General features: G+C 24.4%; 1 protein-coding gene across 7 annotated transcripts in view; it reads right to left on the bottom strand.

Annotated features, from left to right (window-relative positions):
* Positions 1–9,135: 9,135 nt before the first annotated feature.
* Positions 9,136–16,712, bottom strand: part of LOC129916972 (protein held out wings) — a 109,293-nt gene continuing 101,716 nt past the window's right edge. For 2 of the 7 annotated variants that reach the window (XM_055997242.1, XM_055997243.1), the window contains exons 8-9: positions 15,143–15,347; positions 9,136–9,299 (exon numbers count right to left, since the gene is read on the bottom strand). In XM_055997242.1, the coding sequence (XP_055853217.1) occupies positions 15,178–15,347 (170 nt within the window). In that variant the 3' untranslated portion in view covers positions 9,136–9,299; positions 15,143–15,177. Of the gene's footprint in view, positions 9,971–13,210; positions 13,324–13,583; positions 13,760–15,142; positions 15,348–16,712 lie in introns of those variants that run through there. The other 5 variants (XM_055997246.1, XM_055997244.1, XM_055997245.1 and 2 more) reach the window with 5 other exon arrangements.

Here is a 16,712-nt window from a genome sequence, read left to right as displayed (position 1 = left end):
ACAGCAATCTACCTTATGGCTTTAAACAAAGTATATAAATTGTGGATTTTGTTATTGACATTGCAATCGATAAAATCAACATTATTTTTATATTAGTATCTCTTTCTACAGTTGTTAAATTCATAAATATTTTAAGACTTATAAACGTTTCATAGTTTGCTAAATGTTAAAGTATTTGACATTTCATATACATAATGTAATATTGATTAACAGCTCATATGATATTGGAGATAGAAGTCTATTAGATCAATATTTCATTAGTATTCAAAAGTATATACAATTATATATTAGGGTGGGTGAAAAAAATCTTATATTTAAAAATAATATTTTTTTATCAATTGACTTTTTAGCAAATTTCTTTACTTATTCTTTACGCTCTACAAAAAAACCCACACTTTTTTCGTTTATCTAACCATTTAAAAGATATTCAAGGTTCAAAGTGTGGTAAAATTATTAAAAACTCGTTTTTTTTTTTTTCTTAATTTATAATAATTGAAGTAGAAACGTCTTTGTTTCAAAGATGAACTACTTTTATTTATGTGACTTTAAGATACTAAACCATCAAAAATTAACCTTTTCTCCACGTTGATTTTAAAATGTTTATCTTCAACGCAAAATCATTCCGAATAATAGTTAAATCAATGTGGTTTCATTGATTTTACGTTGTTTTATGGTTGCTTTTCCCTCAGTGTAATCTATGGGAACTTGAAACTCATCTCTATGTTCCTGTTTGTAATACCAAACGCTGCTGCTTGAAATCTTCCCTCCAACGAAGACAGTTTTTGAGTCTAGAATGAAATCATACTTCGAATTCGAATCTAGCATTCAATAGCGAAATTATAAATTACAAGGCCTTAATTTCCGTAAGCTTCTGTAAGGCTTTATAGAGAATTGAATGTAAGCTTAATTAAATGCACGAGAAGTTCGCACGAATTTGCTCGTGTAGATCAAAGTATTTTTGAAAAATCTTAATACATTTGAAATGTAGGTTTTTGGTATGGGAACGTTGAAAGCCATCATTTTTAATAAAGAACAAAAATACTAAATTTTGATGGTATGATCGTTATAACTTTTTCTGGTGTGGCGAAATAGCAGTAGAGTACGAATAAAAAAACGCTCCAGTTCACACAGATTGGGACCATTTTGTGTGAATGATAATGAGATCATAAGTTTTTTTATTTCAATAAAAAACATTGCTAAATTCAATTAAAACATATTGTTTTAAATGACAATGATCTCTTATTTTGAGCGAATTCTGTCAACCTCTTAATGAAAAGATTTGTCAATGTAAGCAAAAAATGCAACGATATTTTTCCGTAAATTGACTTTTTTGGGGTAGATAAAAAATGCAATTTATTGCCAATGCTTTAGCTTTTACGTGTGCATAGATATATCTCGAAATCCAAAACAACTTTAAGTGAATTTTATGGCCATTTCCATTTATGTTTCTCCTATAAAATTATATCTTATGCATCCTATGAAATTCTGGTTTTAATTAAATTTGCGAATTCCAAAAAAAAAAAAGAATTAGATTTCAGATATTATTTCTCTCGCATTTTGAAAATTCCATTAGAATCATGTTGTAATGTTGTAAACTTACCACATTCATTAAATTGTTAACTTAAAAAAAAAACATAAATCTGAACTCATTAAAAATGTTTTATTAGATTCATTTATTTCACTTAACATTTAACACAATTTATTGTATAGTTGATTTGATTTTATATATTTTTTGTTTTGCATTGGATTCAATTTAATTTTATTTTGTTTTCTTATATGAACATAACATGCTGAGAATTTTTCTTTTTCTTGTACAACATTTTTTTTCTAACATGTATTTTCAGAAATAAAACAAAAAATTTATAATAAAATCGCATGAAAAAAAAAAGAAAAAAACATTTTCAATGTTTTCATCTAGTAGAGAATATTTAACATCAAATATGATTTTTTTTTATATTTTTAAATGTATCAAAGCAAAAATCTATGTATATATAAAATATGCAATGATTTTTTTATGTATAATATATATATATAAAACACAACAATATATAATATAATTATTAAAAAGCCTTAAATAAACCCTTATTTTTCTTTTCTATAATCTACTTTAGGTATACGTATCATTTGATTGATTTTTGAAAAATACAAATTGCAAAAAAAATTCCATTTTTTTTATTGAAAATTAAAAATATATAGTATTTAATTTTCTTTTTTTATTATTAATTTTTAATAAAAAATTAATATGATAATATGACATATTTGTTTATAGTTTGTAAAATGATGTAATGCACAGTTTTTATTTTTTTTATTAATATTTAAAAATAAATGTATTTTACAACAATGAATTGCACATAAGATGAAATAATGAATACATAATTAAAGTTTAACTTAAAAACAAAAAAAAAAAACTGAACTATAATGTTTAAATTCATAAATATTGAAGAGAAAAAAAAAATATTTTTGTTAATTTTAATTATATGTATGTAATGTACTTAGAGTCAAAAATAATAAAAAAAAATACTACAAACAAAATGTTTTGTTCGTTTGTAAAACATCTAAATAATTCAATAATATATATATTTTTTATTAATTCTTAAGGCACATTTTTTCTTATTTGGACAATAATTATATGATTTTTTTTGTTTTAAATAAAATTGTTTTTGATTAAACCTATTTTCTTTTCATATTGTAGTTTTTGTGTTTCTTAAATAGTTTTTTATGTATTTGATTAAATGAATGCAATGTTTTTTTTTTTTATATAGAATATTTATATTTTTGTTTCTATTTATCAATGATGTGATTTTATTGTTTTGTAGATTAATTTAATTTTATATTTTAAATAAATGTTTTTTATACAATGAATTTTTTGTTTTTATTTAAATTATTATGATAAAGTGTTTTTTATTTAAAACAATTGTACAGAAAGATTTGTTAGCGACAAAGCCGACAGAAAAATTTAAAATGATTGAATTATAGAAGAGTCGTTACGCCTGATGTTTTTACATGCTTTTATTGTTTTTTTTTTTCCATAAAAAGGGCACACCTTGAACGCATTCAGAGTGAAACAAAGATTTTTCTACTTTTTTAGCTCATAACGAATCAAAAATTTAATCTAATTCATTGCAATTGCATGCATGTTCATGCAATTTTTTGACTCAGGATTATTAAATAACCTAACTCATTCCTAGTTCAACTCAACTCGGGACAGCTCATCTCATATTCAGCTCAGTTTCGTTAAGTTTTGATTTTGTAGTTTAAGAGCACCAAAATGCGAAATTTAGCATCTGAATGCATGTGTCAATTTTATTTAGTGCGCGGTTTAAAAGTTTTCATTTTTAAGAAAAGCAAAATTTATTGTGGATACTAAATGAAGCAAAAATAAACTGTCACCGTATTCTAAACAAGCTGTTTGTACATGGTTGGAGTAAAGAAAGACCATTAAATATGTTCAAGGAATACAAAATAGTCTTGTTCATTTTTTGGTGGCAAATTACAAATGATAACTTTATTGGCAAACTTCAAGCAATGCAAACCATTACCTTAGTGATTTTTAAAATCATTATGAAGCTTTAATAAAAAAAATTAAGAAAATGTCTATTTAACTAGTCAATCTAAGCCAATTGTTTTAATTTTAATACACTCTTTGTTTTGTTTAACTGCCTTGATATATGATATTTATTTTTTTTTTCATTTAAGAAATAAACATCAAAATAATTTTATTATATGTATACTATTTATCTATTCATATAATGTATATAAAAAAAATACATAACAACTAAATATGGCGGTTGATTTAATCAAATTTAGTTTTTCTTTTTAGTTTAGTTTTTATATTTTATTGTTTTTAGTTTTAAAATAAAATATTTTGATTGTTTTCTTTTTATTTTAATATGTTTAACAAAAAAAACATCAAATTTCAACTAAATCGATATTATATAATTTAAGATTGAAAAAAATCAACAGTTTGTAAAAAATATGATTTTTTTTCCTTAAAAGTTATAGCTTCAAATGTTATTTATTTTATTTAAATATTATAACATTTTTGTTTATTTATTTATATTTTTTTGTTATAATTTAAATTTATCTATAAGATTTAAAATATAAGATTCTTATTTTTCATACTTACATTTTTAATGTAAAAAAAACTTGAAGATTCTAAATTTTATGCGTTTTCCAAAATTAAATTAGAGTAAGTCGATAGATATTGCTTTTGATTTGTTTTCTTGTTGATGAGATTGATATCCGCTGATTCGATTTTGATTTCCAGGAGATCCAAACTTGTCTATACATTATTCCACTGACCTTTATTTATTTATTTTTTTTTTTTTTTAACTTTAAGTTTTGTTTTATGTTAGAGAGGAGCAATAGTTAAGGGACGAAATTATGGTGTAACACAAAACAGTGACAAAATGAAGTAGCATAAATTGATTGATGATTTTTGAAGACGGGGAATTTTAAATGATCTGTGCACATAAATTCATTTCTTTTTTTTTTTTTTTTTGGAAAATTTATAATTTTCCAATTATGAGAGAGTTAGTTATTAAAAATATTTTTGTTGTTTTTGTTGCTTTTTTCACATAACAGTTTTCAATCGCTTCAAATATACGTTCAGGGTTAGATCATCTACCATGGTACCACGTTGGTTAGCATGTAAAAAAATATAGAAGAAAAAATAGATATAAACAAATATGTTAATGTTAGTATGTATTATTGTTATTATAATATAGAAATTATAGTGTTAATTCTAAAAAAATATATTTTAAATGGAATGCAGGCATGAGTTTTGTATTTTGTTTCGTTTTTGTTCAAGTCATTAAGTTGCAAAGATGTTTAATGGCAAATGAGGAAGTTAGAGAAAATAGAACAGTTTGTATAAGGAATACAGACGGATTTCTTTAAAACAATAAAATGTAATACAAATACAAACTATGAGCAAACTGTCAGATGTATGCCCTGATCAATACAATTTTGTTGTTCATACACAAAAATTTACGAACCGCTTCTTCCAACACGGTTTGTTTCTGATCAACAAGCTTCTTTCTAATACGTGTATAGATAGAAATAGAAAATTTTCAGAAACACAAATATTTTCGTTAAGCCAGTACAATCACAATCTTAACTGTAAAAAAAATGCCTTAAAAAATTTTACATTGTACATGTCCAGTTTTAAATAAAACCTTCAACAGCTTGACACTGATAACATAAACAATTTAACAATCAATGATGATACCAGTTTATGGAAATTTGGTTCAAAAATTTAGGAATCGGTTCACAATTGGAACCAATGGAACATCCATACAAAATCAGATTGGCTTTGGGTCGTTTTCGTGAAAAAATTTTCTTTTATTTATTGCCACAGTTAACATTCTATCTAATAGGAGGAAAGCTTTTTTAACACCACATAGACTCAACTTTAGGACAACGGAAGACAGGTCAAAAGAGGTAAAGAAATGTTTGAATAGTTTCAGGAAACTTGTTGTAATGATTACCACCGTTTAACACATTCCAAATACTGATAACTTTTCGGTTTTATTGAGGGGGGATTTGAGGAACTATTTAATCCTGTCAAGGCCAGAATTCAACAAGCTTGTCATTCGCACACCGATCAGTTCTACACCCGAAGAACTGGTGGGTGAAATTGGATGATGAGAGTTAGAAGTTTTATATAAAAGATAAGTTATGAATACAAGGAAAAGACTCGGACATAAGCCGGAACCTTGGGGTGTACCAAAATGTATGATAATCTAACGAAGAATGCAATTATTCCCGATAAGAAAGCCCAATTTAATCAAATGCTTTGAAATTATGAATCGTAAAAATCCTTCTTCTCTAAATCATTGTAAAAATAGTTTCCACCTATTGCTGAGATATACCATCAGATTTCTAGTGGATACTGAAGTATTTAATTTTGGTCTTCAAAAATACTCATAAGTTGCGATATCTTTCACTTAGAGCTGAGCAGTGAGCATGAGCTCAAGGGCTATATGCAACTCACACCAAATCTTTATAATAAAGTTTATGGCCTTTAAGAAGGGTTTTACTATTCGAAAAAGTAAACAAAAGATTCGGTATAGCGTCGATTTCAATTTATTTTTAAGGTACGATGAAGAATTTAATAAATAAAAATTGTTTGAGCAAATAAACTGTGTACATTGGATGAAGCGTTGGAGAGAAAGCAGAATTATCATTTTGTATAGTTTCAGAAGATTTGTGATTTGGTCAATCAACTCTACATTAACGTAAAGAAAAGGGTTCAGTTTTTGAAAAATTAATTAATCTACTTTATCGAAAGGGGTTTTATCAAGAAGTACAAAGTTGAATATCATCTTAATTTTCAATTTAAACTTTACTCTTAGGAAGAGATACCAGCGTCTGCAGCGTCTATTTTCCATTTTTGGATACAAAAAAGGCAAAACGTTAAGAAGAATTTGCTTTCTTGTTCAAGAAAATATAATTGAAAATCGCTAAAAAAAAATATTTATAGGTAAAAAACAATTAATTCGTCGAAATGATGAAAGCACTCTTTTGAAATTTTTTAAAATACGAATTTAAGTCAATGAAATTCATTCTAAGAGTGAGTCATGTCATTCTTTAAAAATAAAAATATGTAAATAAAAATTAAACTCATGCAAGCATCCCAGTTATATACGAAAACTAAGTTCATTTTCAAAAAGTTAATTTATAGTTTTACTTAAATTTCTTGAAAAACAAAAACAAATATTTTTGATATGTTTAATTGTCGTTACTTAGCCATTCAAAAAATTGTTACGAACTTAAAAAAATTCAATTGCATATTTCTAGGCATTTGCATCATAATATAGTCAACACAAAAATTGAAGTCAGTACAAGTGTTGCCATTTGTTTACATTCACATAAATAAGTACTTTTTAATAAATTTTGTTAATTACATAAATTTACATATTTTTTTTTAATTTTAAATTATTAATTTTGTTTTCTTTAGACAATTAAACACATATAAACATTTATTTATGATATTGTTTTGAGTATAATCGAAAGGTGTGCATTATGGATTATTTTGTTTTTAAAACGCTTTGAGATTAGATAATTTTTTTTTGTCGATTTCAATGTAAGAAATTGAGATAAGTATTAAATTAATATTTAATGTAATAATTATATATATATATATATAAAAATGTCGTTTTAGTTAACTTGGCCTTTGGTTAGTTTTTATTTAGCAAGATATTATTTATAGAAAAAAAAGTACTATATTCTTGCACTTTTTTTTAAATTGTTGTTGTTTGGAAAAAAGAATTATTAATTATTAAAGATAATAATTTTTACTTATATTTTAGTTATTAAATGTTAACAATGAAAGTTTTTAATGAAATACATAATTTATATTATGACAAAACTATAACTTTGCATATCAAATTTATTATTTAGTTTTATTTTATTTATTTTTTACATAAAAATTAAATGTAGAGTGTGCAGAGTTTTTTTTTTTTAATTTAATTGTTACAGTTTAAATGGTGTTTTATTTATAAACAGATAGTTAATTATTTGTTGTTTTCTTTTTATGATTTTATATTTTTTGTGCGGGATGTTAGAAAAATATAGGACCAAATTAATGAAATCAATGTAAGTTTAAATATAAATATAATTTTTATTTTTTAATTTTTTTTAATTTGAAAAACAAAAACATAAAAAAAGCGATGCAATGCAAACATGTTTTTTGTATTAAAAAAGTTTATAAATTATTTCCCATAACCAATATTGTTATTTTTTGAAATATTTATGTAGAAAAAAATGTGTGATGTAATTCTTAAAAACAAACTTATCATCTATTTGAAAAAAAAATTGTTTATTAATTTTATATGCACAAACTCCAGTTCATTCATCCCAGAATAAAATATTTTAATTTGTATGTTTTTATTTAGGTATTATTAATTTTTAACGAAGATTAAAACCAAATTTTGTGTTAAAAGTTATAATATTAATGTATAAGAATATTTTTTATAAAACTAATTCGATGTTACATAATCGATTATGTTAATGTTAAAGTTATTTTTTATTTATTTTGTTAATAAAGATGAATGATATATATTTTATTTTTTAATTAAATTTTGCATTCTTTTCAATCAGAAAAAAAAAAAATATTAAAAAGGGAAACATGGAAGGGTTTTTATTTAATTAATAGAAAATATTGTAAGTATTTTTTTATTTGTTAAAAATGCTAAAAGAAATTTTAAAGAATTAAAAAAGACAGGAAAGGTAAACATAATATTTTTTAGTTAAAATAAATTAAGTAAAAAAAAGACTAATTTGTTTTTTTAAATTTTGATTTAACAATCATTGATCTTTATTTGTTTATAACTTTATCGAAATTTCATCGATTTAATATTTATATTTTGTCATGAAATTCATAGAAAAAAATTTTTATATCCCCTCTTTTACTGATTTATTGCTAAATATTATTCTATTGTACAATATTACATTTTTCATACATAAAAAAAACAAGATAATTTTTTGTATTTGTAATTTTTAAGAGGAATTTGAAAACTTAAGTCTACATTTTTTTGTGGTTGTCGTAGAGTATAAAATAGTTTTAAAAAATATTCATAATAATCTTATAATTTAAATATATATATTTATCTAAAATTTAAAATTCTTATTTAAATACAAAAAAAAAACACATTCACAAAGGCACAAGTCAACATTAAAACAATATATTTTATATATTTTTTTTTTATAAAAAAAAACATTTCAATTTTTTTTTCTATATCTCGGCTTTCTTTTCTCTATATCTCATAGGTTTTGTTGTTCCATTTAAAGTTTGATTTTATGTTGCCACAAAATATAGTTTACAATATCAAGTAAAACTATAAATATTTAAAAATTATACAAAAAAAAAGAGTTGATTTTCTGTTCTAAAATCATTTCTTTTTTTTTTACTTAAATTTAATTAATAAAAATTCAATTAAATTTAATTAAAATTAACAAACTAACCTGTGGGCTGAAAATTTGTAAGAAAAGTTGATATTTTATATTCATTGTTGGTCAAAGGGGTCTCTCACAGATCAGGCGAAATGAGATTTATATTTTATATTGTATTTTTTTTCTTTGTTAAATTATGTATCAACACTGAGATTCTTTTAATTTTTTTGTTCGTTTGTGAGTAAATGTTGTTTGTTTTAATTTAAAATTGAAGATTATTTAAGTTTAATTTTTTTTTTTTGTTTACTGAATTTCAATAAAATTTGGTGGTTTATGAGAGACCCCAGCCCTCTGATACGGATGTTCTCTGTTAGAAAAACGTCTATGTTGTTTAAGTGCTCCTACTTTGAAAAAATACATTTTTTGTATAAGTTTTTGTTTTGTTGTAATTTTTAAGAAATTATAATAATTAAAAATAATAAATCATAAAAAATATGTTCTACTTTATATGCTCGTATATATATGAAAATGAATTAAAATCGAATATTTTTTGTTTATAAGTTTTGTCTATTCCTTGTGTTTGCCTGTTTTTTTGTTTTAATTTATTTTTATTCTTTGGAATGAATATTTATTTTTTATTTATTTTTTTATTTATAAGTGATTTTATACCAGAAGTTCTAACAAAATCTTCTATTTTCATTTGTTTTAAACTTAACATTATACATAAATAAATGAGAAAAAAAAGTAAGAGTCACACAGAAAAAAATAATGTCAGATATATAGGAGAATATTTAGGAGAAAGAATTTAATATCATGCAGTTTTTTTTTTTTTTTATTTATATTGTAATTTAACAAAGATAAAAAGATAACTAAAGAAATAAAAATAATAAAAAAAAACACTTTATTTGACTAGCAACTAAAAAAAAAACATATTGGACGGAATTCGGTGAGCTTGCAGTTTTTATATTGATTTTTTTTTTTTAAATATATATAACAATTAAACTAAATAATTTTTTATAAAATAAATTTTAATAATTATGATATACTAAGCACCATTTTGATTCAACCCGAAATCCTGCTGAGCAAGAAAAAAAAAATTGTTTAAGTAAAACAAAAAAACGAAAACAAAAAAAATATTAAGAACTATATTTTATGTAATATATTGTTTTAAAAATAAAAGCCAATAAAAATTGTTATTGCTTTTATGTATTTTAAAGTAAATTTAATTAGATAACTAAGACTGGTATTATTGTTTGGTAAGTAATGTAATGCTATATTAAGCGGATGGCACTTTGTTAATTTTAGGCAGATTCTATCTATGTATGTTTAAGCTTTTAAGATTTTATTTTTTGTTTTCTTGAATTTTTTTTTCAAATTTAAGAATGTCAGTCAGCCATTATCATGTATGGATGGATGTTGGTGACAGTCGAATTTTGAAATGAATAATGTTTATAAAGCTTTCTGAAAAAGTCTGCTTGGTCAAGGTTTTATAATTCGTGTGAGGTCATTTGTTGAGGTTGAAAATTCATCAAAATCTCAAGAAAATCATACAGCACAATTATAATAGCGAATTGTTTAGTTTCGTTCAGTTTTAATTTTGTGTTTAAAAAGTTTCCCAATCTTTTGTAATGGTCTTTGTTTTGTTTTTGACCAAACAAGTATTCTTATTTATTTGCACATGTCGATAAAAAACAGATATTTTAAGTTCTACAATTGTTTTCAAAGTCAAAGCAATAATATTAATATGAAATTATTTCGTTAAGTTAATCCAATTATGGGTACTTAACCCTCTGTCGGCACACGGGTGCTAATTTGGCAGGACAAAAATAAAAAAAATACGATTTTTCAAAAAAGTGGTCACAAAAAAGTCTCTTTATAAGGGTGAAAATATATTTTTTCGGAATTCTGAATACAATATTCGAATTCCTCGGAATATTCTACATCAATTTCATACTTGATTCTCTATAAAATATTGGGACCGAAAAAAGTTCTAGCGACATGAAAAAGTATAAACCAAATTAGCACCCGTGTGCTTATCACGGTCACAAAAAAGAGGTGTGCCTACAGAGGGTTAATACGTTTGAAAGAATGAAAAGAAACTTTTTCCTTCGTTTTAAACATAAAGTTACAGCACATTTAGATTCGTAATCGCCTTAGTTTTACAGTCGAGAAGATAAAGCTAATAAAAATAAGATAGAGTATAACATTAATTGTATTTTAGAACATTGATACTGATTTCTCTAGGACTTGTAAAATGTTTAAACTTCCAGGAACGTACAATGGATTTGGTACCTTATATTTATAAAAAGATAGAGAAAGACTGTTTAAAACCCTTTTTCTATTGCCAGTTGAATTCCCAGTAAGAATGTACTTAAAAAAAAATTGTAACATCATTTTATCTCTGGAAATTCCGACGTACAAAATTGGCAAGAAGATTTATAGCGTTCAATGCAAAAAATCTCAAAGTCAAAATCTTTCTCGAAAAAAGGTCCGCCAAGTCAAATTCAAGTGCTTTTTAATGCATTTAAATAATACATTTCGAACTCCTAAACTTTTTCATTCAGTTTTCATACAATTTATCAAAAGCATTTTTATACAACTTAACGAAAAATGTATTAAGTCGCACATATTTGATGTATTTAAAATCTTGGGCTCGAGAAAAAGACACACCTGCGTGGATACTAAATCTTTTATGTAAATAGGTGATCTGAACACCCCGAGGATAACCTAGTCAGCAAACTTGTTAAATTAAGTTTATCCAAGTTATACCTATTTTTATAACATTTTATAAGGTTGGGGCATACATATATTGGTGAAAGTCGAACTACCATTCACCAATGATCACACTTCATTGATTCAACTTTGCTGATTCATTTTTGTGTGCAGATTCCGAATTGAAAGTCAAAATTTCATTGGACATCACGTTTTTGAAATGCATGAATATTACTAAGTCAAAAACGCAGTTTTTGAGTAATTTTGACGTCGAATGACGTTTGTAAAATTTTTTTATTTTATCGCTAAAACATTAGAAGTGATATTGACCAAGAGAAAACAATGTAATATACATATAACTGACTGCAATGGGCAAAACTTTACGACTTAAATATTTTGGAAAATGATGCAACTAATTTTAGTTAAAAATTGAAGCATAAAGAGTGAATGGTTTATTATCGTTTCAATCGATCATTTGAGCAATTTTTTGGTATTTGTTGTGATGATCTCCTTATTAGAGTGCTTCAGGATTGCTTCATCTTATAAATTTGAATGAATGAAAATTAGTCCCAATCCAATCTAAGTCTACATGGCATAGACATAATTCAGAAACACGTTGTTCCATCTAAGTATTCTATTTTTGATATAAATCTTCATTTAACTTTAAAGGCATAACATACTCGTATAAATAGAAATAGCCCTGTTCTTTTGCTTTGAAATAAATAATTTTGTAAATGGATGTTAAACTTCTATTTCTATGAATGTTTGCATTTTTTTTTTTCATTAAGTTCAGGTTTTTTTTAATGTTAAAATTAAAATATCTGCGTAACAGGTTAGTTTGTTACTTTTGTTTAAAAAAAGCGCAAAGAAAAAAGATAACTTTAGATAAAAATCAAAAAATAAATAAAAAAAAAATAATAGCTCCTAGATAAAGGTACACAATACTAAAAAATACAAATTAAAAATAAATATTTTTTCTACAAAAAAAAAAAAATCACACTAAAATAAGCCCAACACCAAAAACAAAATAATACTAAAAAAATGTATATTTAAAACAAAATTAATCATTTGTTTTTTTTTTTAAAGCAAATTGAATACAAACAAAAAGCAACATATAAGTTTTAAACTAGAATATACTCATGTCATGAAAATATTTATAAAATAAATATAAGAAAAGAAAAACTACCACTGGGTAAAAAATCACTTATAATGTTTATATGTGAACAAAATTTATAAATTATAAAAAAAAAATTAAGGGAATACTAAATATTTACAGTAAATACAATGAATTCGACAATTATTTAAGTCATATGTTTAAATATTTTCTTTAACATTTTACTTATTTTATTGCGATATTTAAAATTCTAATGTCGAGTGATAATAAAAAAAAAAAAGAAATTTAACATTTACAAGATAACTATTTTCAATGTTCTTAGAACATTGTTTTCGAAAACTAACAATGAAATCTTTTTTTTTTACTTATTGAATATAATCATTCAAAATTTATTCAATATTTAATTATCTGATCAAACTTTAAATTTAAAAAAAAAATAAAATTTTATAAGTTTGTTTCAGATAATAAATAATTTTTTTTTTTAAATTTTTCATCCTACAAAATATGAGTATACTGTTATATTTATATGTATAACTAACTATTTATTTATTTAAATATAAAAAATATTTAAAAGACGGAGCCGGCATGCAAATATCGACCAACTGTAAAAATTATGATAATTTTAATTTTATTTAAGGTAAAAACAATAAAAAAAAAAAACATTTATAAATAATATAACAAAATTTTTAAAATCAAACTCTTGCATCTATGTAAACAAAATAATAATAATAAAAAAAATTGTTAAACAATTAATAAATTATTACAAAGCGACCCCCAAATTTGATCACAGTTTATATTTTTTTATCTCTTAAATTTTTCCTAATTTTTTTTTAAATTAACTAAAATTAAATTATATTAAATTTAAATTTAAAATAAAAAAATCTGCTTGGGTTGAGCTGATTAACGTCATAAAGTTTTGCCCATCAGTTTTGTGTAGCAGTATATATTGATTGTATACTTTTTTTGATTTTGATTTTTGAACAGAAATTATGAGGGGGGATAGGGTTTTTATTTAGGTGATCAAATTTGTGTACCAAACTGCAATTAAAAAAAAAATTAAAAATGTTTTGTGTTTTAAGTCCTAAAATATATAGTTTATGCATTTGGGATCATATTTTGTTTATTTTTTTTTTTTTTATTTTGGCGTAAAAGTTAGGCAAGCACGTTAGTGACAATTTTAATTTATAAAAGAGTTTGTTAATAACAAAAATATACGTTGGAGAAACAATCAAAGAGAACAGAGATAAGTTAAGAAGGTTTGCCATTTAGGTTTATGGTGCCAGATGATTGACTAATAAGCATTTGGTATAAAATTGCCGAAAATATGCTTAATAATTAAAGAGACATTTTTCTATTTAATGGTCTTACCCCTTCATTTGACCTGAATTCTGGGTGGGGGTAGTTGATTTTAATAAAAACCTTGACTTTCAGTAATATCACCTGTTTGGGAGTGCTTTTATACTGACAAAAGCAAAACTGAACGAACGAAACTCAAAAGTTCGCATTAAATTAATTCCTTATATTTATTAAGATTCCTACTGTTCGAAAACTTCACCTGTAGACTCTAGCGCAAAAAAAAAACTTCGTAATGAATTTTAGAAACAGAAATTGAAAATATAGTTTGTTTAAAAACTTTACGAAACTCAATTCACAATAGAAATAGACAAAATCGCACTATACACAGAGTCAATAATGCTTGTAGATAAAACGTATGAGAATATAAAATGATTGCCTTGAGAATTGTTAAAAAAAAACAAGTTTTCTTTAATTTATAATATTGTTAGAAAAAATTTTTTTCTTTCCAACAAGAAGTTTTAAAATTAATTTTTATAATTTTTAATGAGTTCCTTATTGAGTCTCAGGATCTGTTTGATTTTCAAAAGTTGATGTCTAGAGTTGATTGATATTTAAAAAAAAAAATTATGTAAATATGATCAAATTTGAGTTCCGCTCTTGCTAAAAGAAAATATTTTTTTTTTTTTTTTTCAAAGTGTGATTAAAAATTATTGCATACTATTATTTATTTTATTATTTTTTAGTATTATTATGCTTGCAAATGAAAAGCCCCGACCTAAAGCTTTAATTATGATTATTTTTTTTATTTTAAAATAAATTAATACAAAAATGAAGTGCCTCTAATTTGCTTAGTTGGTTAACATTTTAATTATTGTTATTTCATTTCTATTTCTATTGTTGCTAAATATCTACGCAAGAATCCATCGACTTATATTTAAAAAAAAAATAAATAAATAAAAAAAAAATGTCAAATAAAAATGTCAATAATAAAAAATTCAACTACGTACTAATAATAAATTAAAAAAAAAAAATAATAAAGAACAATCACAAAACATAACAACGATTATGATAATAATAGATAACAACCAAATTTTTACTTTTTTTTTGTTCTAATGTGGTAATTACATTTTTTTTTTAGTTTTTTTGTCAGTTTTTTTCTCCTAATCTTTGTGTCCAAGATTCACATGATCGTATGGTTTTACTCTATATCTCATATTTCCGGCTGCAGATTTGTTGCACCAATAATTCACAGACTGCATAAAGAGCTTTTGTTGGTCCTCATTGTATTGTGTTCCATTTTGTTGGGGTGTAGACGGTAATGTATATCGATCTATAAAGTGATATTTGAGATTGTTGTTTTGGTTTGGTTGTTTTGGTTTTGTTTTATCAAAAAAAAAAAAAAGATTCAACAGATTTGGTTATCCCTTAGAAATTTTAAACACCTTATAGAGAGCATTAAAAAAAAGACAAAAAACAAAAGAGTTGAATAAAAAGTCAAGGGCACAACCAAAACTGAGCAAATATAATAAAAAGTTTAAAAAGAAAAAAAAAATAAAGTTTAAATTTCTCTTAACAAGGAATGAAAAAGTTATGATATAGATAACATTTCAGAGTTACATTAACTTAGGTAAAAATATATTACCATAGATTTGAAACATCGTTTAAACCTATAATTCCCTTTTCTTAGTTTAAAAAACGACGTAAATGAAAACCAAAAGAATTCTTCAAATTATAATACCTAATAAAAATCTTAACTACGGAAAAAGAGTAGCAACATTATTTCGTTTCGCATATGAAAATGAGTGTATTAGGAGCACAAGCTCGTTTCATACTCAAAGGAGCTGGATGTTCAGAGATATACAAACATTATGCTATTACTGGTTGCTGGACCAAGAAGTAACTTCAGGTAACTTCACCAAACAAGATGCCGCTCAGAAATCGAAATTATCAGCAGGGAAAATTCGGCGATTTTTGTAAGGGGTTATTTGCAAGAAGATAATGATGAACATTTGTTTTGAAGTTCTGTGTTATTGCTAGATTAGACGTGGAAGAAAAATTTCTTGCATCTTCGGAGGAAACCTTAACATTTCGCAGCACTTTTAACGGGGTCGAATGCAAATAACGAAAATGGAAAGTTTTTCGGTTTCCTCGAAGCAAGTTCCACCTAGAGAGGCAGGTACCGCCTAAATGATAGTTAACACCATTGTATTTTTAAAACTGTTATTAAGATCAGAACTTAACGAGCTTATCATATTAAGCCTTTCAAGACTCACATGGTCTAAAATCAGGAAACGAATATGATGGTACTATCACCAGCAAAACAGTTAAGTGGAAAAGAGTTTAAGTTATTTTCAGAAAGGAGATCATAAAAAAAAGAGATAGAAAGTCGTAGGCAGAACGGAGGCCTGGGGCACACCAGCATTTATTTTGTGGGTTTCAGACTTGAATCCATTCAATACGACTTGTATTCAACGATAGTTTCAAATACAGCCAAGAAGAGATTCATCGACTACAAAAACAAACATTTTCGAAAGTAGAGCTTGATGTCAAAATCTATCAAATACCTTTGATATATCGAGTACAATAATATAAAAGAAAGAAACGGTAGTTTGAGGGTGAAGAAGATTCGACTTTTTAAGGAGAGGCTGGATAAATGCTGTTTTCCATCCAGCCAGCGTGGAAAAAACCTCTTCAG

The sequence above is a fragment of the Episyrphus balteatus genome, chromosome 3 (genome assembly GCF_945859705.1).
Source record: "Episyrphus balteatus chromosome 3, idEpiBalt1.1, whole genome shotgun sequence".
Taxonomy (NCBI): domain Eukaryota; kingdom Metazoa; phylum Arthropoda; class Insecta; order Diptera; family Syrphidae; genus Episyrphus; species Episyrphus balteatus.
The sequence above is the reverse complement of the archived record's forward strand: the minus strand, read 5'-3'. Positions and strand labels throughout refer to the sequence as shown.